This window comes from Penicillium robsamsonii (genome assembly GCF_028829455.1).
Source record: "Penicillium robsamsonii strain IBT 29466 chromosome Unknown utg000003l_segment0_segment0, whole genome shotgun sequence".
In the NCBI taxonomy this organism is placed as follows: domain Eukaryota; kingdom Fungi; phylum Ascomycota; class Eurotiomycetes; order Eurotiales; family Aspergillaceae; genus Penicillium; species Penicillium robsamsonii.
In genome coordinates this window covers 4,063,743-4,088,675 of record NW_026643221.1, presented here as the reverse complement: position 1 = coordinate 4,088,675, position 24,933 = coordinate 4,063,743, and the positions used below count along the sequence as shown (strand labels likewise).

Sequence of the window (24,933 nt, the reverse complement as noted above, 5' to 3'; positions counted from 1 at the left end):
GAGAAGTGAATGGGGGTTGATCGCGGCCCGCATGGCTCTAGCGCGCCAGCTTGGCATCTTCCGCAACTGCCGCAATCTTTAGTGTTTTCAGGTACAGACAACCCACGAGATTCTCAAGTCTACAATTTGCTGCTTATATTATAAGCGAAAATTTGACATACAGGATTCATTTGATTTTTTGATTTTCAAGATTTTCATAAAGTTCCGGGCCCAGTGGCCCATGTCCAGATCTCGAAGCTGCCAAACCAGTGCCATTCGCCGAAGCCATGCAAGTAAAAAAAAAAAATTATTGGTCACATCAGATACATTAGGCTTCTGCAGAGCCACTCCCAAGATAAGACTGACTAGCTAACAACAATGGAAGTGGGAGTGGACGTGGAAGCTTTCAATGGAACTAGAGAGCATTGGAAGAGCCAGTGCTCACGCCGGAGCAAGAAAAGCGGTGGGAGGAAGGGCATTGGTGGCCTGTTGTAGAGTGTCGTTAGTTATCATTCGGTGGTAAATTGAGGGCCCATCCTTGGAATTAGCTTACCTTGAGCTGTTCGAAGTTTTTCCAAGCAAGCTCGGGGTTCCAGCCATTGCCCGCGAGGGCCATCTCTGAGTATTCGAAAGTCATGCCCGACTTGGCACTCATCTGGGTGATCATCTGCTCCTGCTGAAGCTGGGTATCGGACTTGCCAGGTCGGGGCAAGCCATATCCTTCAGCAACAGTGCCACTCGGTACAGCTGCGGGGGGAGTAGGGGTCGCAGTGGAAACAGGACCAGGAGCTGCAACCTGGGGGACTTGAGAAAGTGCCTGGATCTCAGGGGACCATGCCTCATGTCCACCGTAAGCGCGCAGGCAGAAAATCTCACTGACGACTCGGATGCCACCGGGGGTGTTACCGGGGCCAATAATAAAGGTTCGGTCGAAGCTGCGGATCTCAATCTTGCCACCAACGCTCTCCTCAAGTTGTCCATGAACCATGAGAGAGAGGCCACCAACACCAGTGGGGCTCTGTCCAGTAGGGTCGGGGAGATGTGGGACTGGGTGGCATTCAATAAGCCATTGCTCTGCCTTTGCGACAAGGTCGGGGTGGCGAGTAGGGGGGAGCTCATTGAAAACCTCACGGATCTTCTCAACGCCCTTGAAGGAGCGCGACATCCGTGCGGAAAGGTGGCTGATTTTATCAAGATTTCGGCTCTTTCTGATGTATTCACCCCAACCTGCGGTCTCGGTTTGACCGGCCCGGGGAGCGGTGGTGTTTACATTCAGCGAGAAAGTGGATTGATCATCGTATACGCTGCTGACGAGGCTGTTGCGATCGGTGTCATAGCCAGGGAAGAAAGCACGAACGAAGTTCTCGCCGACTTGAGATTCGTCAATAAAGTGAGGGGGCAAGACGGGGATCGGTGTCTTCTTCTGAGCGGCGACCTCTTCCGGAGTTCGCACTTGCACGTTGTTCAAAGTCTGCAGCTTGGGATACCACTTGAGCATGGTGTCCTTGAAAGTCGGATCGGAACTGATCTCGTTATCAGTCAAGTCGAGGAAGATAAGGTTGCGGAATTTCCATCTCCATGCAGTCATCGCTTGCGCATTTTTGATGTTGTTGTTTGAGAGATCCAGATATTGGATATCGGGGAATGATTGTGCAAGGGTCGTCACGGAGGTGATGTTACTGAGATTGTTTCCCGCCAGACTGACACTTTCAACCGCCTCACGTCGCTCGGATGCAACCTTGAAGCCCATTTCCCAGACCTTCATGAGAGCAGGGAAGAACTTAGACGTGGTAGACATGGTGTCAAAGACTCCCAGGTCGTGGAGTTCGGGATCGTCCACCATCTTTGACAAGTCAAGTAGCTTAGTGGCAGGGAAGAAGCGTTTGCCGAGGATAGTAGTCATCCTAAGCTTGGTATCGGCGGTCGAGCCGGGGGTGGGGGCCGCTGCGGCCAGTTCATTGTCAAGTGCGGTGGCGGCAGTGTATGGTTCAATAGTGACATGAGCTCCAGCGAAGACATTGTTGTTGATGCGAAGCATGTGACCTGCTAGATCAGGTCGAACGAATGCCACAAGGGTGTCACCTTCAGTGCGCGACTAATTTGAATGTTAGAAGGGTGCGAAGGGACCTTGAAAACCACGGTCACCCAAAGGGGAAGAAACCAAAAAGCCCAAAATGTGTCGATCGTCGTTTTGTAGGAGGACCGTCCTCGAAAACGAGAGGACACTGAAGCGAGGGAAGTCGAGGATCGATGTTGGTGACCGTCATTGTGAACGAGGAACATACCTTTGTAATCTTTGCGCGGGGTCCGGATTTAATAAAAGAATTCATACGTCGTTCGAGGAATGCAATGAGGCTCTCGAGGCCGCCATCACGGTTGGATGCCGCCTTGCTTTCTTTCCATCCTCGGACACTGAATGGTTCCAGATCACCGCCGGTCTTTTTCCTGCCACCGCGGTGAATGTTTGCTTGGCCATCGGCACTGGAAATGGCTCTCTGGATAACATCCGCATCCATAAGCCTGTTGCGAGTCTGGGCGCGGTTACCAGTTCCTGCAGCTCGGCCACCTGCGCCTGTGCCGGCGGCGCGACCACCTAGGGCAGATTTGTCGGCACGGTTTCTCTTTCCACGAGCACCGCCCGCCTCCATGTCCATGTCGCCATCTCGGTCGGTACGAGTAGCGCCCCGCTTGCGAATTCCCCCGCGATCATTGCCGCCGCGACGAGGTTTCATGCTCTTCATGGTGACTGGAGAAGAAATTTGAGAAACTGGTGGGGTATCGGAGGTTCTTGTAAAAGGAGGTAATATGAAAGAAAGCTGAAACTGCTAAGTTGAAGCGAGCAGCGCGCTATGCGCCTCAGATCAGGCAGAAAGAAGTTGTTCGCATGTGAGGAAATCGCAGTGTAGATGTTGACTCGGGATGGTGGGAGGTAAAGAAAGAGCAAACTGAAAAGACTGGAGAAGAGAGGGGGTTGCAGATTATGTAGTGCAGCTGCAAGACAATAAGAAAGTGACAATGAATGACCAAAGAACAATAAGACCGTGAATAGTAAAGTGAGTTCAAAGAAAAAGTGACGATTGACACGTGATGAGGCGGCATCGTCTGCTACTAGTCCAGTTTAGGCGATGACTCATCCATATGTTCCGCGCAGACCAATCATATGCTGTCGTCTGTCCTCACGAGTACTCCTCATACATCGGCCCTAAGTATGCCTAGCCACTTGGAGGCTTCAAATTGGCCTTATTCTTGTCTTGTCAGGTGCCTGGAAGATTCAGTCGCATTGAGTTTGAATTGACTCACTCGAACTATATTGTTGGTATTGATGCCTTTCCTATTGTCTTGACTCTATTGTGTTTGTTTGGGTCTGATCACCTGAATGGGGTCACCCTCGTTCAATAGAGCTTGCGCATCCAATGACCACCCTGCTGACATATTCGTGTTTTCTCTGTTTTACAGGCTTCTAATAGACTGCCGCTGTCCACGAACCCTCGCCTGGCTTTTGCGCTTCACCATATGGTTGTCAATTGACCGGCGAGATGCCCCCAAAGTCGCGATTCACGAGGCTAGACGCCTTCGCCAAGACCGTTGAAGATGCCCGCATTCGTACAAACTCCGGAGGTGTCATTACAATCGCTTCGCTTTTGATTGTTATGTGGCTGGTATGGGGTGAATGGGCCGACTACCGACGAGTTGTGGTGCTGCCGGAGCTTGTCGTCGACAAATCACGAGGTATGAATAAAGTTCGGACAATCGGACCTACGATCGACCTGCAGAAGATAAAATGCGTTGGGCAAGGTCGCTAACGACTCAATTTTGCTGCGCAGGAGAGCGAATGGAAATCCACTTGAACATGACCTTCCCTCGGCTACCATGTGAGCTCTTGACTTTGGACGTGATGGATGTCTCTGGTGAGCAGCAGGTCGGCGTTGCCCATGGCGTGAACAAAGTCCGCCTGAGCCCACACGCTGAAGGCGGCAAGGTGATTGATGTCCAGTCTTTGGACCTGTAAGTACCAGTCCTTCTACCTGAAAACCCTCACATCGTGATCACAACCTCATTATCGTCCCTTCCAGACACTCCCCATCAGAAGCTGCGAAGCATCTGGATCCCGAATACTGTGGTGAATGTGGTGGAGCAACACCTCCCCCCACTGTTATCAAACCGGGATGCTGTACTACTTGTGAGGAAGTGCGCGAAGCCTACGCTGAGAAGCAATGGGCCTTCGGCGACGGCAGCAATATCGAGCAGTGCACGCGTGAAGGATACGCGGCGAAACTCGCCGAGCAGCGCCGCGAGGGATGCCGGATCGAGGGTGTGCTGAAGGTTAACAAAGTGGTGGGCAACTTCCACATTGCACCCGGCCGCAGCTTCACCACTGGTAATATGCACGTCCACGATCTAGATGCCTACATCGTGCCTAATGCGGCCCCGGCGGACCAGCACACGATGTCCCACTTGGTCCACGAGCTGCGCTTTGGGCCTCAGCTCCCCACCGAGCTCGCAGGCCGCTGGGGATGGACCGACCACCACCACACCAACCCACTTGACGATACCAAGCAGGAGATTGACGAGCCCGCCTACAACTTCATGTACTTTGTCAAGGTTGTCTCGACATCTTACTTGCCTCTGGGCTGGGATCCTCTGTTCTCGACCGCAGTCCACAACGCCGACGAGAAGACGCCTCTTGGCTCCCATGGCCTCCCCTATGGTACTCAAGGTAGTATTGAGGCTCACCAGTACTCGGTCACCTCGCACAAGCGTCCTCTTTCCGGTGGAAATGATGCTGCGGAGGGCCACAAGGAGCGCGTACATGCCGGTGGCGGTATTCCGGGCGTCTTCTTCAACTACGATATCTCCCCTATGAAGGTCATCAACCGCGAGGCTCGCCCGAAGTCTTTCACCAATTTCCTTACTGGTGTCTGTGCTATCATTGGTGGTACTCTGACTGTCGCTGCTGCTTTGGACCGCGGTCTGTATGAAGGCGCTATGCGCGTCAAGAAGCTGCATTCGAGCTAGATGTTAGTATCTAGTCAGAGATCAGATAAGATCTAGTATTTACGGAACATCTTTTTGCATGGGATGATCTATTCTAGCATGATGTAGATGCTTTTTGGGGTACAGAGGCGAGTTGAGACACGGAAGCGAGAGAAGCTGGCACTTGTGGCGTTTTTTGAGATACCTTTATAAATGTTTTGCCATTGCGCTGTTTGGAGCTAAGATGTAATTATTCATTTATCAATAACATCGATTCTTTGTGATTGAAGAATACATTTGCAGCTAGGACCTGATTGAATTGTACATTGAGGGATTGATGGATTGATATCCACAAACACGTGACACTATCCTATCTTCCCTTTTCGGAAGTATACATTTCCCTAGGTTTTTATAAATTTTAAGACAAACACCATTCAAGATTAAAGAGGCATTCCATAGATGATTTCATGATGATTGGATGGTCATGTGATGGGCAAAGAGGAGAGAAATATTTCATTGACTCGCTTCCGTTTTCTGTTCTTGATTTGTTCATAGGTCCCTTCGATTTCTGTCACTGTCTTGAATAAGACTCATCTCTTTTCGTCTCTGTCTCACACTGCTCTTTCACAGGAAAACAGAGCTGATACTGCTCCTTCCCTTGCTACCGCGCATGTTAATTACTGCGAATTAACTAGGATTCTCAACACGATGCAAAAGTAATACTCTGAAAGTTAAACATTATCTTAGATCATACATACATCTACCAAAGGTAGTCACATAAATATAAATACAAGCAACGGCTAAGTATAATACAACAACCCCAAACACAACAACTAAGCCACAATTGAAGCCCTCGCCCGACTAGTCCTTCTACTCTCAACATTCCTATCACGGTCAGCAGCAAGCTGCTGCGCGAATTTACTCTTCGCCCGGATCTCCGGACCCTTCCAGTAGAACACATAAATCGGAATCAAGACCAAGAACCCCACACAGCCGAGCAGCGTGCTCGCCCACTGGAGATGATACTTGCTCCCCATATTCTGGTACATGGGGACAGAATACATGGTCGCGATACCAGCGAGGAAGTCTCGTGCGAAGCCATTACCACCCGTCGCAGACGCAGAGTATGGCCCATACGCCGCAACCATGTAGTCGATGGTTGCCATGTAGATTGCGAAGTTTGCCATTGCTATCAAGCAGGCGAAGATGCATGGCGCAATCCAGGGGATTGGCGGACCCATTGATGTCCACGCGAAGCCAAGGAGGCCGATTGGTTCGAGGGGTGCGATGAAGAGGAGGAGGAGAAGACGACGCTCGGCGAGACGACTTGCTGTGCCGCATTTGCGTCGTGTTTTAATTTGGCGGTGGATGTCCGGTAAGAATATTACGTATGCTATTACGTAGCCGATGAGGATTGAGCCGAAGGTTAGACCGACGGCTAGGGTGCTGAAGGACCATTGTTCGAAGACTAGAGCGAAGGACTCGGTGAAGACGAAGATAAGAGCGTCGGAGAAACCGGAGAGGAGGGAGAGAAAGAGGACGATTGGTTCGCGGATGAACATCTCGAATGGTCGGATCCAGATTCGTAGGACGTCGTGGAGGTCTAGACGTGGGGTTTTGAGTTCATTCGGACCGTAGATGTCTTCTCCATTCTTGCGGCGACGTTTCGCTTCGCGGTCGATTAGGATCGTCGTGCGGGTTTCTGGGACGATGATGAAGTGCATGATTTGCGTCACCGCACCGACGATCAATTGGATCCAGAATACCCATTGCCATGAGAGCCATTCGCCGATCATACCGCCGAAAAAGGGTCCAACGGTTGATCCGCCTACCGACGAGAGAACCACAAAGGCGACTGCGTAGCCTTGGTCATCTGCTTCCCACATATCGGCTGTCATACCGAGGGTCACTGAGCCTCCGGCGGAACTGAGCCCGCCGAGGACACGACATACGACGATGGTGCCGTAATTTGGTGCGAGGGCGCAGGGAATTTGCCAGATGTTCACAAGGAATAGGGAGAGCTGCATGATGGGCCAGCGGCCGAATTCCTCGCTCCATGGTGCCCAGAGCTCACATCCGAACGCGTATGCAACTAGAAACACGCACTGTCCGACTCGCGCGGCTTGTTCACTAATGTGGAATTCTTCGGTCAAACCGGGGACGGCGTTGGCGTAGACGCCCGTGTTGAAGTTCATGGACATTTGAACCGCGAAGATGACGCTGAGAATCATCCATTTCTTCCATACTGGGAAGCAGAAACCGAGCTTTTCGTAGCAGTCGTCTTCTGTTAGCACGGGCTTGCCGCCAGTACGCAGTTCGGGTTTATCTTCGTGGCTTGCGGTATCGGAGGCGGAGGCATGTTCGACGTTGGTGTCGGCACCCCGTTCTGTTTTGATTATATTGCCCTGTGGATTGGCTTCATCTTTGAAGCTTGATGCGTCTGGCTTCTCGGAGACTGGGGAGTCCATTGGGACAGCCCTCTGGCAGGCTGTCTTGAGTAAGGTCTATTGTGTAGATATATCGGGTTCACCACGGTAACATAGAGAGAATAAAGAGAAGAATGGCTCTATGTATGCAGATAAGTAGATGATATTAGGGTTATGAACCTGTCGAGGAACGACATACCCCTTATATACCGGCATAGAGGCCATGTCCATTCGATTATCACTAGGATTCATACAAGTATACAACCTTGAATCCAACATCCAATGATATTCACTGAAACCTGGGCAAACTTGCTCCCTCTCTGGTATTGGTCGAGCGGCTGACGGGTCGGTCGGTAACCCCAGTGACGTCATCCCAGCTCAGTTACGTCAGTGGAATTGGAACTCCACGCAGCCTCTTACAATCAGATGTATTGCTTGAGATTCAATAATATTGGGGATATGTTCAATGCCGCCATATGGTGTCTTGTTTGGTATGATTCTTCTATGTAACACATCTATATCATTTCCAGCAAGACAATTGATGGTACAAAACCATCAACACGTGATATCCAACTATCATAGAAGACAGCCCTAAGACCAAAGATCCAAGCACATCCAACAAAGTGCGGGGGGTACGTCACACCAGACTACAGCTAATAAGGCATGACGCAGACTAAGCATAACATATAAGCCAATAGAGAATGCTGGGCTATAATTGTATATAAAAAGAGTTTTCATAGATCATACTATAGATGCATATAGTTATAGCGCTCCTTGTTCCTGATTGGCCGGGTTTTGCGCTCGGCTTACTATTTTTGTGTGAACTATAGAGCGCGGGATGCCAAATCTGGACTTGATATGGCAGATTAATAACTTTTAAAAGTGTGGAACATGTCATAGGTTACATATCTTACGAACTTCTCACATTGGAACTTGCTCTGGATCGGTCCATGCCACAATTTTAGAAGTAATAGGACTCGAGTACTAGATATTTCGATTGTATACATCGTGACTCTCAGGTTGTCTTCGAACTTGAAATCAGGGATTACCCTTCGTAAGTTCGGAATATAAACTTTATAACGTTGTCTCATGTCTCGTATGTCGGAGCTTTACATCAAATGTTATACATAGAAAAGTCTCTTGCACAAAGTATGCTTTTGTTTCCGGCTTTTTCTGTCGCCTACTTATGAAGCTGAGAAGGAATACAACATATTTTAAAGACATCCATGTCCCAAACAGAATATCCAAGACCACTAAAAAATACTACTAAAAAGACATCACAAGGCCGATTAAGCGGCCGTCTACTTTTTAAACTTTCTTCCGGGGACCATCCTTTACATCCGAGCTTGTAATCATCCATACCTTCTTTGACCGTAACTACCTGTACCTGTCTACGATGTACATACTTTGTTTAATACTACACACTTCTTATAACAGAAAAAATGTGGAAAAACAAACAGTAATCGCCTGGTTGGATATCCATGGTCAATCTATACCGCGTACATACAGGCGCATATTTCCATGAGTCTGATCTACATGTTGAAGCAAACATGTGAATGAAAAAGAAGCGAGTACAAGGCAACCCCAATGAAATGATAGATAAGCAAGCGGCTCGCGTAAAAAAATCAGGGACGATCCCACCACGCTCATCTGGAACTCCGGCTGGATGCGTGATGCAAAAGAAAAAGCAATGAAAAGCTAAGGAAATGATAATGAGCGATGTTGACGAGTGGAAGAAGGGCCGCGTGCAAGAGGAACGGTTTGGAAGCCAGGTGCAAAGGTCGATAAGTATGCAAGAATGGCGAGTTGAACATAATGAAAAAATACTGCTAATGATATGCAAGGAATGAGGAGTTGGAAGAACAGAAAGGAAAGTCGAGGTAGTGACGAAAAGATGGGAGGACAGAGTCAGAACCGAGGGAAGAAAGAGCAAGTCTATTTGGCATAGCTGTAGTACCTCTGTTCTTGACCGTAGGGCTGGCTTTGTTGATAGCTAGGCGGTGTTTGAGCTTGCGAAAGCTGTCCGTACCAGGATGATCGACGGGGTTCGTCAGGGCGGATTGTCTGGTTTAGGGCATCCCATGTGTGGCTGGCACCCGGAATGTTGTACATGGACTGTTGATGAACATGTTGAGACGGGAATACAGAGGACGGATACACTGAGCCAGCCTGTTGGGGCTGCATCTGCTGAGGTGCGAACGGCGGGGAGAACTGTTGAGGCGCGTACTGTTGCTGGTGCATCATAGGTTGCTGCATCAATTGTTGTTGACGGTGCGCAATGGCCTGCTGAACCGCCTGGTTCGACATTCCCTCCCTCATTTCACGCTTCTCGCGCTCCCGAGCGTCGATGTGCGATACAAGGCCCATAGGGTTTACCGGCGCCTGTGGTTTCCGGTTGTCATTTGACAAATTGAAGAATGACGAGCCAGTCATGCGGGCAACATGCTCCTGTTCACGAGCGGAAAGATTGGTTGAAGCATCGTTGTGTTGTTTAAGCATAGTCTGGGCACCGCGAGACGAAGGTCGATAGTTGGGATCCCGCTGAGTGTTCATGGGCGAATTGGGACGGGCATATTGTGTCCAGTCGCCAGATACCGGGCGTTGCACTGACATGGGATTTGAAGGGGTGCGATTGTGGAGCTGCATCGGGGGGCTGGGTGCCGCCCGTTGCTGCACGAACTGCTCCGGGGTGAGACCTCCACCCGGAGTGACAGGACGACCGGAAGCCATGCCAGGCTGCCACAGCACGCTCCGTCGAAATTCATCCCGGCTGGAAGGCCGGGGATTAGCATCGATTGCTTGAGCAGGAACCGAAAATTTGGTTCCCGACGAATCGTTGCGTTGATGGCCGGGTCTTCTTAGGGTGTCTGATGTGGTTGGGCGCCCGGTGGTAGGCATATAAGTCATAGTTGGGCCGAAGTCAACAGTGGGAATATCCGGGTTCGAGGTCGGGGGCTTATCCATAGCATAACGAGCATCGCCAATGACATAATCCTTGACTGCGGGGACTCCCACAGTCTTCATGACACCCATTCTAGGTTTGGTCGACGCAACGGATTTCTTGCTGTAGACAGAACCGTGGGTGCTAGCATAGTCAGGCGAAACCGTCGATGCATCATCATAAATGCTCTCGTCCTCATTTACGTTTCTTTTTCCAGTAGATGAGACTGGGGATGGAAGATGAGGGGCAATTTTATTCAGCGCATCTTCATCAAGGGTATGGCGAAGATCATCGTAGCTCGGTTCGCTTGGTGAGAGTGGCTCTACCCCGAAAAGGTTTTGCTGGGGAAGTGGCTTGCGTCGCACGGATTTGTTGGAGTCGATTTGCATCCGTTGAGGGGAATACTGTTGGGGAGAAAACCGCCGTGGGCTACCGGTAGTACTAGGTGTGTTCGGGCGATGCTCCGGAACTGTGGGAGGTCGGAGCGGGAATGCAAGACCGAGGCCCTCGTCACTTGATGAAGTTGCAAGAGAGTTGGTGGACGCAACAGGGTCCGGATTGTAGACATTGTTCAAGCTCCTGTCCTGGGGCTGTTTGTTATTCGCAGTCTGTGCCTGGTGGCTCTTCCATGCAGCTCCGGCAGCTGCCGCGCTCAGCCCCATCGTTCCGACCGATGTGAGTTGGGAAAGTGTTGCGTGAGACATCCGGTTGTTTGCCAACCTCTGTTCCGAAGAAGCCTCTGGCCGATTAGTGGGCATCTCTTTGGGTCCATGCGAAAATTCGGGTGGGGTTGCAACAGGAGCCGGTGGGGTGCGTGGAGGGAGCTGATCTTCGACTGGCGGGCCATAGAAATGGCCGAGATTTGGGTCGCTTCCGGAGCTGGTACTCTCAGCGATAGGATCGACCGCTGGAACACCGCGGTGCATCAGATCCTGAGAAGATGAGTCGGGTGAGCTCTCAACCAGAGGTCCTTGGCCTAGCCGAGAGCCAGCGTTGAAGCCCGTGGTATCAGAAAGCCCGCGGTTGTGATACGCAACGGCTGAGCCCTCGTTTTGGGGGACTTCATGAATAATCGCCTCAGTAGAATTGCTGAATTCGGGTTTGTTCTCGAGACCAGCAAACTGGCGTCGAGTAGAGTCCTTAGGGATATCGCTGTGTCGGCCAGACATCGAGCGATAGCGAGGTCTCACGCTGTTGACACTATTGGTTCTGCTCCTGCCGGATGAAATTCGACGCTGTGTTGCCTCTTTGAGCTGTTTTCTCCATTGAGCTTCACTCCATTCTTGGCTTCCGGGTGTTTGAAGAAGGCTGGCAATATCCAGCACATCAAGATAGCCGTAGCGTCGCTCCTTGGGGAAAGCAAACATAATGCTCTTAATGTGATTAGTGTCTGCCACCAGGCGAGTAGGACGGCCATAGAGATTGAAAGTGTCGAATGTCGGGAAAAGGAACCGCAGCATCATCTCGAATCCAGAAACCGCAGCATGCGGCTCAGGCATGACAAAGACAAGTCCCTCTGAGGAAGAATCAGGCGAATGTGTGGTAATTCGTCCTTCCAACTTCACAAGGGTGGATGCATCAATCAGAGCCTTGGATTGTGGATAAATCGCATATGCCGAGTAAACCTGGGTAACCGTTGCAATAGGAATCGCCTTTTTCGTCTTCTTCGTCTCGTAAAACTTGATTCTTCCGGTAACAGGAATTGACAAGCGGTCATAAGCCGATTTCTTCAACACTTTCCGCGCTTTTTGGAGCTCTTTTTCGTCTGGCGGGCAGATCACAAACCAGCACCGTCTCCACGGGGTTCCTGCTCCAAATCGCACACGTGCCCAATCTTCGTACTTGAACTTGGTAGGGGCCAGGATTGTGTTGATTCCGTTGAGATTCCTTCCTTTCGCTGCAATCAATGAACCGGTGTAAGCTTCGTACAAAGACGTATGTTCGAACATCGAGAGGCGAATTGCCGCAGTCCATTGGGTCAGTGAGTTGAAAGAATTGAAATGAAAGAGGTATCGATTTTTGCCCGCGGAAGAAACGCTGAGTACGTTCTTCAGTGGTGCTATAGCTCCATTTTGGATCGGAAGAGTCTCAAGCTGCCAGTAACTGATGAGTTCATGTCTGATAATTCTGGGAGGTCAAGGCTTACCATCTTGATAGATGCATCGGCCAGATTGATAAAGGTCGCCGGAACCTCTTCACCACCTGCTGCGTCCAGCGCAGCGCCATTCCATAGTGAAAGAACAGTTCCGACTAGTTGTGCGTAGCATTCCACCCATTGCCGATCACCACACGGCCGTCCATCTGCCATGTGTTAGCCTACCTTTCTCCGCAAGGTGCCAGGGGGTAATTGTCACTTACGAGAATCCAGATCATTCAGTTTTAAAAAGTAACCTTCATTATAGACCTTGTTTGTGTGGATATTGAGGAATGAAAATATTGGCGACAGCTCCGGCGGGGTATCGCCCGCCTGCTGCATGAGAGGCGGGTTGCGTGAGATGATCATGGATGCCGGTCGTGAGCCAGTTCCACCTCTTGGCCCAGAGCTCACGGGGGATAATCCGGTCGGGGGAGACGGTGTATCGGGGGGAGTGGTTTGCCACCGGGGTGGTGTATCGGACAGAGTTGTGTTGGCCACTGGCGTACCATTGCCCGATTTTCTTCTTTCTTTACTAGAACCATTGTTCTTCGACCCCCCAAGGCTGGATATAAACGAGCGAACTAGTAAGACGCAAGGGAGAGTCAATAACGGCGGCTCTAGTTCAATTCCCGGCATTCCCGCAAAGGATCGACTTACCACGCGAACGGCCCATGACTCCGGAACGTGATAATGTCACCGGACAAGAACCTCAGTAGACTTTGAAGTATTACCCCTCACCAGGCTAAACTTGTGCAACGTCTTGAAAGTAAGGAGAGAGAGAGACTGGGACGTGGTGGGATTTAAAAGGAAACCGTCGGAGGGTTGCGCTGAACGAGAGACTGTCAAATGGCGATTGCGCCTGGAAGTTGAGAAAAGATCAGTCCATAAAATCCGCACAAAGGCGAACCTGGAAGAATAAGAAAGAGAAACGAGCGGTTGGGCGGAGTTTAGGGAAATCGAGCTTCTCTGCCAAGGAAGATGACGTTACAAGCTTGGAAACGTCTTCGCTAATCACCAGGATTAACTTATTTTTCAGAGAAGAAAAAAACACAGTGAGAGAGAGGTAGAGAATGGAAATAAGGAATAATAGGCTTGAGGAGATAGTAGAGATAGAAAGTGAGTATCGTGGGTCATTTGGCAAGTCCGGAGGCGACTAACCGGGTCATTCCACGCGACACCAATTGTAATAATATATAATATATATAATACTATATCTGCTGACACTAATAAAAGGGCCGAAGCCAAGCCAATCTCTGTCCATTTGTATTCCTTTGCCTCAACAAAGACTGGGGGGGGGTTTTTTTTCCTTTTCACAAACCCGCCTTGGATCATCGGTGGAGAGACAACTCGAACTATAAGTAGACTAGTATGCATTATATGGGTAAATATAGCTGAATGTCTTATGTTGGAAATAACGGAGTACGGAGTACATATAAAGGATGTTATTCCCCTATATCTCCTTTTTTTCTATTCCCCCCTTAATTCTATAATCCCGGTCAAGATCCACTAAATCTAAAAATGGGGTTTAAACCAAACGTGGACCGGAAGTGAACCCAACTTGGCATTCTGCAGTTCTATTGCCACCTGAATGAGACTCTCACACTGCCACATGTTGCCTTTCGACGGGCCCACAGATAATCGGCGCTTGAACACGCGTAATTCCCTTGACCGCTGGGGAATCCTGTTTACACATATTTTTAATAAATTTGACTCCGTACCTAACTATGTTATACTCCATGGTACCTACTACAATTTGGGAAGTCATCCTATTCCCTGTTTCTACCCCACCGGGACCTGGAGGGAGTTCATGAGCACACACGGGCCTTTTCACACCTGCATCAAGGCACTCTAGCCACAATATTTGCTCAGATAACCTTGGAACAATCCAATTGTATTCCAAGGCTATTTTATTTTGCACGTAACGTGGTTAGTATTGAACATCTCGGTACGGAGTAAGGAGCAGTACTCCGTACCTCCGTACCTCCGTATGAGGCCAAGGTATTAATATAGCTGGTTGCAGTCTTGGCATAGATCAAATAGATCGATGATTTCCTGCCTGCAGCATAGGATCAGCGTGGCCCCTTGAAGATCCCACGTAACACGTCATAAGCGATCCGTACTTTAAAATATGTAGATCAGCCATGTGGCTAGAAATGTGATTCTTTTCCATTTTTTATTTTTCATCTTTTCTATACAATTTCCAGGTTGAATATACCTGTGGGGTTCCACGGTTAATACCACCGTGCCACCGTCTATGTCTGTTCGGGAAATAAGCTTGTTTTCCTTTTTTGTCCTTTATCTCCGACCTCGGGAGGTCCTTCCTGGGGTCTATCAGATTGATATCCATGAGCCTCCCTATAAAAATCTGGGGAGATGCACTGCTAGTCAATTTATCGGTCTGTTTCTGTCGGATCACGCTTAGGACCAACACATATAACAAAGAACCACGTTCCTCTTTATCTCTCTACTCTCAACCAACTCCTATTGTTTTATCTTCATACCCAAGAAATAACTTAATTTCTCCCAACTCTTTCCCGATCCCCATACGGCCTTTGGCGTGGATATTAAGATAGGTCGTGAAGTAATAGAAGCAAACTCTGGGTCAGGCTCTTAAGGCTGGAGGGAACTAGGCTTAACTCGACGATACTGATACATATAGAGATCTAGGCCAAACCCCTAAACCTAGGGCTGGCCATTACGAGCCCTGATTCATTTCAATAGAATCTCTCGACAAAATTGATTAGATTTCTGCTAGTATGGCTACATGAGAAACAGCCTCGCAATGGCCTTGAAGGGCTTTGGCATCCATAGCCTATATAGATACTAAACGGTGGAATGCTCGGTCTAGATGAGTTCTGTGACTAGCTTTGTCGATTGATACGGTAGTTCAGTCGTCCTTTCTTCGCCTTCCTCGCCTTCATCGCCTTCCCTCCTCGTACCTACCGTCACCCACTTTCCCTTCACTTCCAGATCATTTCAGCTTCCTTTTTCACGCAACATCTCAATTGTTCTTCCCATTTTGGGGGTTTAATTTATCCAAGGGTCACCCCAGAACAGCAAGTGAAAGGACAAAGTATGTTTTCTCCCTCACCTGAGCTAGAACATCATGGTAGAATCTTTCAACCGCTACAGTTTCTCTCTCTGACCCTCGAAGGATTTCTTACAAGTATCCAGCCCTAGAGCAAAGCCATGGGATCTTTACATTCTTTGAAACCCACGAGCATTGGTCAAAGTACACACATACATAGTTTCACAAAACGCAACCCAAGTTAGAAATACCGAAACCTACCAGATCTTCTCTATGCATCAAAGCTTGATCAGAGCTATGCACCATATCGCCCGTTGAGCTTTCGTCCGAAGAGATGTCATGATTCTTGCGTTAGAGAGCTGAGTAAGGTGGTAAACTCGATGTCTTACGGGGAGAAGTCTCACATTCGTGATCGGCTTCAACCTAAACGATTTGCCAGATATGATAGCATCCTATCTTCCTGGTTACTAAACAGGCATTCTGTCTGGATCCTTCGCGCGTCTTCTTTACTCGCTGTTTAGTCCATTTTAAGAAGTGGCTAAACTTTAGCAACTCCTAAGTAATATCCCGAAATGAACCAATGAATACAGATATCGTGCAGTATTTGTAAATAGAATTTGGAATATCAATCGCGAGTTAAAGGACCTCAAGTGTAATGCTACCTTCGCGCCTTAGCTCCCGCCGGACTAGCGCGGCGAATGTTGTAGGAAGCGGGACTAATCTCTATTCTCTGACGAGTTGCGAATGCTTAGGGACTTGGTCACACCTCTACGTGGTACATCTAAGCCAATTTACTAGACCACCGACAATGAGTACTCAGATGAAGCTCCGATTAATCTCTATGATGGAGAGTGAGAGAGGAGGAGGAGATAGCACCTATCCATACAAACTGTGAGTTGCAAAGAAGCCCGACATCTGCGATACACAGATTGCACAGCATGTGGTCTTTGGTAGTTTAAGATATCCCGAGGTCCCATACAGCCAAGTCAAACTCATTATTTCAGGCAATATTTTCAAGTCCATGGTGTTCTAGAGGGAATAAGGGAGTTATAATAAGAAGAGGGCACCCCTGCTCTATAGATCTAATGCAACGGTATCTAAAAGTCTAGATGGATGCTTGGTATTAATTTAAATTCATTATGAAGCTGAAATTTGAGAATTAGATTTGACAAGTTAGCCATATATACCCAAGCCAATAGGCTGTAGATAGACAGGGACTTTAAAGGAGTCCATGGATACAAACACATCAAGAACGCTAGATAATCATAACATCGTAGAAATGCCCTCATTTACTCTTCCATCGCATGGTAAGCATCAACAGGGTTAACCAGGGCCATCTGATTGTGGCTGGGTATCATAGAATCGATATCGCCGGCTGCACTCGCTGAAAAATCGTCTTGCATCAAATAATCAGAATCCAAGCCCGGTTGGGTAGGGAGATAAGACGAATCGTTCGACTGTGAGCCAAAAGCAATATCCGAGGAGTGGTCTCCTGCCATGTAGGATTGTTGGTAGTACGAGTGGCTGTCCCGATCATATCCAAGACCGTAGATACCAAGTGAGTTTGAGGTTCCTCCAGCGCCGGATTCATCGGCAAGCAAAGCGCGCTGCATAAAGAGGGTTTGTACCTCATCTTCGGTGCAGGTATGTTTGGTGGTCATGTGTACCCACAAATCGTAGTTTCGATGGAAACGATGTTGGCATGACTCGGGGTAAAAGCAAGCGATCTGTCGTCCTGTTTCCTCGGCGTATCCTTGGCCGGTGAGAGCGGAAATAGTGGAAACAGAATCTTGTGCTGGTTTTTTGGTCATCTTTTCTTGGCGTCGTTTCCTGGCATTCGGGAGTCCCAAGTGGGCAGTGCGGATATGATCTTCGAGTGTCAACTTGTTGCCGTAGCGCTTGCCGCAACCGACGCCGTCCCAACCCTCTAGCTTCTTGGAGTTTGAAAGATCTGTTTCGCCGCAGCCGAATCGTTTTTCGCCTTGGTGAAATGTGCGGACATGGACAGTCAAGTTGCCTTGCTTGGTGAAGCTGCGACCGCAGTCGGGGACCGTGCAGGGGAATATCTTTCGTTCTTCAAGAGTCACGTTGCCATGGGCAATTTCGAGGTGACGCCGCAGCCCTCGTGCTGTGGAACAGACCAAAGGACACTCGGGACATTGGGGAGGGTGAACGATCCGAATATGGTTTTGTAAACTGGCATACGAGGGGAATGATACATCCTGGCTTGCATTGTCGTCACCCACATCTGATGATTTGACTTCCATCTTTTCAGCACATTCTGCGCAAGTGAATCGCTTCTCGGAATGGACTCGGCTCTGATGGGTCCGTAGATTACCAGCCTTGTCAAAAGCCATATTGCATTTCTCGTTGGTGGTTGGATCCACGTAAGAACATGGGAATGGCTTCTGACCCAAGTGGACAACCGTAATATGTTTCTGTAGCGTCGAGTGCTTCCGGAATGTTTCGTCACAAGGTGGATACTCGGTACAGCGGTACTTGTCATGTCCATCGTGCGTAGCGACGTGCCGACGAAGTCGTGCTCCATTCACAAAGCTCTTCCCACAGTTGGGGTAGTCGCAAACATAGTCTCGAACACCTGTATGGGCACTCTTGACATGGTGTTGAAGATGGGTAGGGCGTAAGAATGTCTTGTCGCAATCCTCAAACTCACACTTGAAGATTCTTTCGTTGTTGTGTGATCGGATATGCTCCTGAAGTCGAGCCGGACGATTGAAGGCCTTATCGCATCCCTCGAACGTGCAAGATAGGGTCTTGAGCTCGGATGGGTATCTCTGTCGGGAAGAGGTGGCCGAGAATGGGGTCGCGGGAGAGCCGTCCATGTCTTCACTCATTGCGCTTGGAGTACCCGGAGCCGAGTACTCATCATCAGAGTGAGTCTCCTCATAGATCAGGTCTGTAGAATAGTCAGCAATTAGATCACTTTATCGGATATTATCTGAGGTAGATTTACCGGAATTGTCCAGGACATTCTGCTTCTGGTGTCGCTTAGGGGTTATGATCCCCTCCAATGAGGCCTTACGTTTCATGGCCATCATAAGAAGAAGAATCCCTAGATAAGACAATTAAAAGAAGAGAAGTATCTCAAGACACCAGGAAGTTTGGATGTGAATGTCAAACCAATAATTTTATTTTTGCCAGAAAGGCGGTGACGGTCAACACAGAGGAAGTTTTTCCGCTCCCAGGATTTTTAGCATCAAATCCCACCTCGACCCCCGAGTTGTCTCTCATACCTCTGGGTCTTTCATCCCTCGCTTCGGTCTACAAATACTTCGTTCCTTTTACAGGTTTAATTGTCATTATGTCTGACTACGGCCACGACGACGACGTCGAAGAGACGTAAGCTACCTCCCTTCACCAGATTGCCCGGGGTCTAGGCGCAAAGGAGCTTTGCTTCCATTTCACCTCCAGGCAGCTTCACAATGTGTTCGCACGTACTTGTATAAACCCATTTTCTAACAATGTGGTGTGCGCAGCTTCGACTACGAGCCCGGCGAGGATGTGTTTGACGAGGAGCCGGAGGAACACGAGGGCCTCGAGGGCGAAGACGGGGTTGAGGGAGACGATTACCCCACCACCAACGGCGAAAATGTCGTTGTCTCTGGTGATCCCAATGCCGGATACGCAGGAAAAGTGATGGAGCAGTCGCGCGAGAAGAAAGTGCCCAATGACCAGCGCACCACCACCCCGTACTTGACCAAGTACGAGCGCGCGCGTGTTCTCGGCACCCGTGCCCTGCAAATCAGGTACGTTCTTGCTGATACAGATTATTGCGCATTAACTTGGGTTTGCTGACAACCGACATAGTATGAATGCCCCCGTTCTTGTCGACCTCGAGGGTGAGACCGATCCCCTGCAGATCGCCATGAAGGAATTGAACCAGAAGAAGATTCCCTTGATTATTCGCCGATACCTGCCTGATGGATGGTAAGCAAACCCCTCTCAGAAACATGAATGGCGAGCCAGATCTAACAATGTTTGATTTAGGTATGAGGATTGGACTTGCGAGGAGCTTTTGTAGTGGCCAGAACGGTCGATACCGTTCTCCACGTCGGCTGTTTTTCGTCTTTTGCTTTTCTTTGGGTTTCAGCATAGCGTTTGGAGTTCTGGGATTCGAAGAATCCGTCGAAAAAAGAGACTTGGATGTCCTTGATGAAACATGGACACCAGTGATGCTTTGTACATGAGTCTAGAACGGAAAAAAAAACATATCCAAAAAATAATTTGACCTGTTTATCTTCTTGCACCTGCTTTGACTTGTAGAAGCAGTATACCGTAAGCCACGTGAGAATTGTCGGGGTTTCAATGGCCTTTGGAATTTCGATATGCTATGTATATTCTTATGTATATACTATCTGGTTTTGTGTATGATTCAAGTCACGATTTCGATACAGATGCCCTTGACAAGATATTTGGAGTACACAAGTCATATGCACACTTCCATGTCCTGCATTATAGGCATACCTACCCAATCTGATACCCTAGGAAGCAGGTACTCCTCCGAATTATTTGCTCCTAATGAAGATTCAAACGCTTCTAACAAACGTAATATTCAAAAAAAAGCCCCCGTAACCGAGCAAAGCTTGGTATCTATCCAGTGGGGGCAAATTTAGCTGTCTACTTAAAGAATCCTCGAAAGTCTCGGAAATTATAAAGAGTTCCATATCAAGTGCAAAGACCAACGCAATCTAAGATCATCCACTTAGGGATATGCATGATATTCGGTTATTCATTAGTGTTGCATCTAAGTAGCATATCTTATGGACCTCACTAGGCCAGTTTCGGCATCTGCTGGGCAACTAATTTGCCGTCAATAAGCATTTGATATTTTGATCAAGGATTGAACAAAGGGTAAGCTCGGTTATTTCAATAAATTCAAGTGTTTACATGACACATCCAAGCTAAAATGTACCAACTCCAGGTCCTATTTAAGAAAAAGTCCGATTATTTGATTATATCAACGTATCGTATACTAGGCTCTCTCGAATGTCCGAACCCCCGAGCCCCGCTTAGTTCGGGGGTTTATAAGCAACTGGGAAATATCCTTAAAATTTTTATTTCCATCGTCTTGACTCTATGAGAAGCTTTGCATCATTGTACGGCCAAGAGCTTTTGACTTGACTGCATCCTACTTTGTACACATCCTCACCCGTCAGGGGCATCCAGTTGACTGATACATGAAACATGGGGTCTGACTCGGATATAGAGAAAAAAGTCCTTGCTGATTCTTCGGCCACTCGAGAGAGAAATGTCGACTCCAATATATCAAATTCTCCAGAGAAAGAGCCCGAGTTGACATACGATACGGGGCTACACACATGGCTCCAAGTTTTGGGCTCATTCTTTCTCTTCTTCAATTCATGGTAAGTCTATGTTCTTTGATATAAAAATCATATTGTTAATAAGTTGAGATAGGGGCGTTATCAATACATGGGGTGCATATCAAACCTATTATGAGCGAGAGTTGCTCGTCGGTACTTCATCATCGACTATTGCCTGGATTGGATCGCTGCAGTCTTTCCTTCTGATGATGGTTGGAGTCATTACAGGTCCAATGTTTGACGCTGGCTATTTTCGATCCCTCATCACCTTCGCTGCGTTTCTGCTCCCCTTCGGCTTGATGATGACCAGTCTTGCCACAGAATACTGGCAGCTGGTTCTTTCCCAGGGCATTTGCATCGGACTCGCAGCAGGCTGCCTTTTTGTCCCCTCCGTTGCCATCCTCCCACAGTACTTCCGCCGTAAGAGAGGCCTGGCCAACGGCCTGGCTGCTAGTGGCAGCAGTATCGGCGGTGTCGTCTACCCAATCATGCTGGATCAGTTAGAGAAGAAGGTCGGTTTTGCCTGGGCTACTCGAGCACTTGGGTTCGTCTGCTTCGGCACCATTTGCATTTCTATTGCCATCATGCGCTCCCGCTTCCAGCCAAAGGAGAAGCGCAAGCTCTACCAGTTGTCTGCCCTAAAGGAGCCGGCCTTTACTATCTTCGCCGTTGCCATGTTCATGGGTTTCTTGGGTTTCTACAACTTCCTTTTCTATGTGCAGTCATACGCAATAGAGACAGGCATTGTAGACTCAAACCTAGGATTCTATCTACTCTCCATGCTAAACGCCGCCTCGACCTTCGGCCGTATTGCGCCCAATTTCCTCGCCGATCACGTTGGTCCATTGAATATGCTCACACCCGCAGTGACCATCACTGCCATCCTGGCCTTTGTCTGGATTAGGGTTCACACCCTACCTGGTATCATTATCCTTGCCGTCTTCTACGGCTTCTTCTCGGGTGGGTTTGTGTCTCTGCCGCCTGTAGTCATGGCAAGCATGACCCCAGACGTGCGTAACCTAGGCACACGCATGGGCATGGTATTTGCTATCACTTCCATAGGCCTGCTGATCGGTACTCCCATTGGAGGTGCAATCCTGTCCGATACAAACCAATTCCTCGGAGTTCAGCTTTTCACCGCTTGCTCTCTCATGACCGCTGCAGTTCTTATGATGTATGTAAGATTCCTGCGCTCGGGTCTCAAGTTCCGTGTCAAGGCTTGAGTCTCGGTTGCTGGCTGCTGAAATATTATACCCACTTCCACAAGAGGGTTCATCCTTGTTCAAGCTATTTCTCGACACCAAAATGTTGGGACAACAGTGTATACCGTTAGTTTCATCATTTGGCCACCATTCTGCATATTGTATTATCTCCCGGCAACTCATTTTGCTTCTATCCAGCCAGGGGCACGGCGCACTTCATGTTAGACATAGACGGGAAATGGAAATACAAGAAATAATAATCATATGTTCAGTTCTGTGCAAGAAAATATCCATACAAACCCCAGCCTGCGTAAGCCCTCCATGCCAAGAGGACCCATCGAGAAAGAAGACAAAATGCGCAAGAGATAACAATGCCATCCAGGCTGCTTCAATAAATACCACAAAAAGAAGGATGGTTTACATCACATCCTCCGGTCCAACAGGGAAGTTCTCACCATTTTCTCGCACATGCTCGAGCTTCTTATCTCGACTGCACGGCTTACGCATATCGAACGCATCTTCGCCAGTCTCCGACATCCCAGATGGATCATCGCTGTAATAATTAACCACCCGCCGGAAGACAGAATATCTGGAAATATATAGGTCAGCAATCAATTCAGCATTCGCACATCTATATCGATTCACGTACCCCATTCCTTTGTACATGTCGTATGCAACTTTATTTCCGGCGCGGACGTAGAGATCAACAAACCAGGCATTGTTACTGTCTGACCCCCGCTCAAGCTGCTCAGTCAATCTGCGTGCAAATCCGAGACGGCGCCAAGCTGGGGCCACGGTCAGGACGGTGATGTGTCCGTGCCATGGAGTGTAGTGCTCGGAGTGGCGCATTGCAGGGTGTTGCTCTTCGAGCTTACCCATGACTAAAGGAACATGTTAGATCTATGATATTTGAAGAGAATGTATCAAGTTAGGGCTGGAGTTTAACGTACTATATCCTACAATGCCAGCCTCATGGTCCTTCACGGTGCTGAACAACGAGGGCCATTTGTTCAGGTAGTTCAGGTAGAAGCCGAGATCATAATTCTCGGTGAGAGGGTCAAGGTTGGTGAGGTTAAGGTCAAGCAGGTCCAATGGGGACATGCGTTCAATCGAACTCATCTTGATATCTTCAACATGAGAAGGATAATGTGGGGGTTTGATACTCTTGTTCTTTTTTTGCCAGGCGGTGACGAAGGCCAGTCGGCGGTGAAGGTTAAAGAGTTCAGTTGGTGTTGATACCCCTCCTGCGTCCTGGTGGTGCAGTCACTCCTTTGTTAAGAAGTCATTTTTACTTGTCTTTATATCAATTGGTCTTGGTTTGGGCTTTTGGTCGTGATTACCGCGCTATACTCAGCAATTGACTCGGACCGGAGCTATCGGAACTTCCAATCAGGCGTCCTAATCAACAACTCCCCTCGCCTGCAGCTGGACTACAACGGCTTGTTCTCTTTCATTGGCTATATTGCCCTAATTCAGCTCATTCAGCTTCCCAATAAAGCTTCCGCCAACCTAAGGATCCTGTGTGATTCCTCCAAACGATCCAATGCCCCTCCCTCCGTCTCCCCTGAAAGTCTCACACCGCTACCCATCAGTTACGGACGACTCACCCATCTCTCCCGGGACAACTGGCAATAATTTTACATTTGCAAGCCCCCGGTCACCGCGGACACCACAATTATCTGCACCTCCGTCTCCTATCACGTCACGCCATAACTCCAACGCCATGAGTGGGTCCTACCGAGAATCCGGAGATTTCTCTGGCGCCGCTGATATGGGCGGCGGAGGACTGGGAAATCTAGCTGATGAGCTAGCCGATGCATGGGAAGAAGAAGATGGATATGGATATGCGTCAGGCCAGGAAGCTAGCCGCGCGGGGTCACAGCAGATGGGTCATAGTGATGGAGAAGAAATCTATATGCAATCAGTGCACAGCGTGCGCTCCCGGTCACCGTCCCTCTCACCAGAAAGAGATTCGCTCCATCCGTCAAAGACAAAATATCGTGCAAATCATTTGCGACAGCACCGCCGGCAGGAGTCGCAATATGATGGCTCGGATTATGGACCCGACTCAGATCTAGAAGAGGCAGATATCTCCCCTGCTCTGGAGAGCCAAATGGCTGAGATTGAGAGTCTAGTTCGACGGGGCATAGAAAATAATGGAAGTGAAAATGACCATGTCATTCAGCGGACGGTCGAATCATTGAAAGATCTCGGTGGACAGAGTGGAATTGAGAACAGTGCCATGAGGTAAGAGTTCACGCAAGTATAACACAATTCCCCTGATCCTGATAGCTAATCTTTGTCCGCAGACTTATTACCGCTCATTCCTCGATCACATCACATCTCACCCACCAAACCCGCGCCCTTCAATCCCTCGTCCACCCACTCCTCTTCTCTTCATTCCCCCTCCTTTCCGACGACGCTATCGACTCCCTTATTCCCCTTATAGACGAAGGCTTATTGCCAAATCTCCCATACCCATTCCCCGAACAACACCAAGACTCCCAATCAACAACCTCCGCACACAACCCTCTCGCCTCTCTCCAAGCCCTCATCTCGCAAACAGCCGATATCACACATACACTTCGCGGCTTAAGCGATACCCTCTACGAGTCGAGACAATTGACTTCAACAGCTTCCCGCCGATTACGCTCTGCGCGAGAACTCGTCACCGACATCCGGCGGGAAGAAGAGAGTCGCGAAGAGGGATCCAGATGGATCGAGCGCGGGGAGTGGGACCGTCGGATTAAAGACCGAGAGGCTGGCAAGGTCTGCGGCGATGTAGTCAGTGGCTTTGAAGCTGTCTGTGGAGAATGGCGCGAGAAGCTGTTTGGGACTAATGCCGAAATGGCTGCTGCATAAGTGATGTTGATGTTCATGACTTTGATCATTTTTTGCGACTCT

The 24,933-nt window shown here is 48.9% G+C and overlaps 9 protein-coding genes across 9 annotated transcripts; 4 read left to right on the top strand and 5 right to left on the bottom strand.

Annotated features, from left to right (window-relative positions):
• Nucleotides 1-420: 420 nt before the first annotated feature.
• On the bottom strand, nt 421-2,720 carry N7447_006278 (uncharacterized protein; the record flags this gene model as incomplete). The annotated part of the gene is made up of 3 exons (XM_057230540.1): nt 421-465; nt 533-2,074; nt 2,265-2,720. 3 exons carry the CDS (start codon nt 2,718-2,720, stop codon nt 421-423), a joined length of 2,043 nt encoding a protein of 680 aa, XP_057085630.1.
• A 795-nt stretch (nt 2,721-3,515) lies between these two features.
• Nucleotides 3,516-4,995, top strand: N7447_006277 (retrograde cargo receptor ERV46; the record flags this gene model as incomplete). The annotated part of the gene is made up of 3 exons (XM_057230539.1): nt 3,516-3,708; nt 3,804-3,984; nt 4,053-4,995. The coding sequence occupies 3 exons, from the start codon at nt 3,516-3,518 to the stop codon at nt 4,993-4,995; spliced, it is 1,317 nt and encodes a 438-aa protein (XP_057085629.1).
• A 791-nt stretch (nt 4,996-5,786) lies between these two features.
• On the bottom strand, nt 5,787-7,421 carry N7447_006276 (Major facilitator superfamily domain general substrate transporter; the record flags this gene model as incomplete). Its single annotated transcript, XM_057230538.1, has 1 exon — nt 5,787-7,421. The coding sequence occupies one exon, from the start codon at nt 7,419-7,421 to the stop codon at nt 5,787-5,789; it is 1,635 nt and encodes a 544-aa protein (XP_057085628.1).
• A 1,893-nt stretch (nt 7,422-9,314) lies between these two features.
• N7447_006275 (uncharacterized protein) lies at nt 9,315-13,130 on the bottom strand (the record flags this gene model as incomplete). Its single annotated transcript, XM_057230537.1, has 4 exons — nt 9,315-12,413; nt 12,467-12,621; nt 12,679-13,038; nt 13,115-13,130. The coding sequence occupies 4 exons, from the start codon at nt 13,128-13,130 to the stop codon at nt 9,315-9,317; spliced, it is 3,630 nt and encodes a 1,209-aa protein (XP_057085627.1).
• Nucleotides 13,131-16,774: 3,644 nt separating this feature from the next.
• Nucleotides 16,775-18,544, bottom strand: N7447_006274 (C2H2-type zinc finger protein; the record flags this gene model as incomplete). Its single annotated transcript, XM_057230536.1, has 2 exons — nt 16,775-18,402; nt 18,460-18,544. 2 exons carry the CDS (start codon nt 18,542-18,544, stop codon nt 16,775-16,777), a joined length of 1,713 nt encoding a protein of 570 aa, XP_057085626.1.
• Nucleotides 18,545-18,807: 263 nt separating this feature from the next.
• N7447_006273 (DNA-directed RNA polymerase core subunit RPO26) lies at nt 18,808-19,527 on the top strand (the record flags this gene model as incomplete). The annotated part of the gene is made up of 4 exons (XM_057230535.1): nt 18,808-18,845; nt 18,983-19,252; nt 19,314-19,433; nt 19,494-19,527. The coding sequence occupies 4 exons, from the start codon at nt 18,808-18,810 to the stop codon at nt 19,525-19,527; spliced, it is 462 nt and encodes a 153-aa protein (XP_057085625.1).
• Nucleotides 19,528-20,690: 1,163 nt separating this feature from the next.
• On the top strand, nt 20,691-22,050 carry N7447_006272 (MCT family MFS transporter; the record flags this gene model as incomplete). The annotated part of the gene is made up of 2 exons (XM_057230534.1): nt 20,691-20,869; nt 20,922-22,050. 2 exons carry the CDS (start codon nt 20,691-20,693, stop codon nt 22,048-22,050), a joined length of 1,308 nt encoding a protein of 435 aa, XP_057085624.1.
• Nucleotides 22,051-22,446: 396 nt separating this feature from the next.
• On the bottom strand, nt 22,447-23,148 carry N7447_006271 (peptide alpha-N-acetyltransferase complex B subunit NAT3; the record flags this gene model as incomplete). The annotated part of the gene is made up of 3 exons (XM_057230533.1): nt 22,447-22,618; nt 22,679-22,910; nt 22,980-23,148. The coding sequence occupies 3 exons, from the start codon at nt 23,146-23,148 to the stop codon at nt 22,447-22,449; spliced, it is 573 nt and encodes a 190-aa protein (XP_057085623.1).
• A 424-nt stretch (nt 23,149-23,572) lies between these two features.
• On the top strand, nt 23,573-24,891 carry N7447_006270 (uncharacterized protein; the record flags this gene model as incomplete). Its single annotated transcript, XM_057230532.1, has 2 exons — nt 23,573-24,276; nt 24,339-24,891. 2 exons carry the CDS (start codon nt 23,573-23,575, stop codon nt 24,889-24,891), a joined length of 1,257 nt encoding a protein of 418 aa, XP_057085622.1.
• Nucleotides 24,892-24,933: the final 42 nt, after the last annotated feature.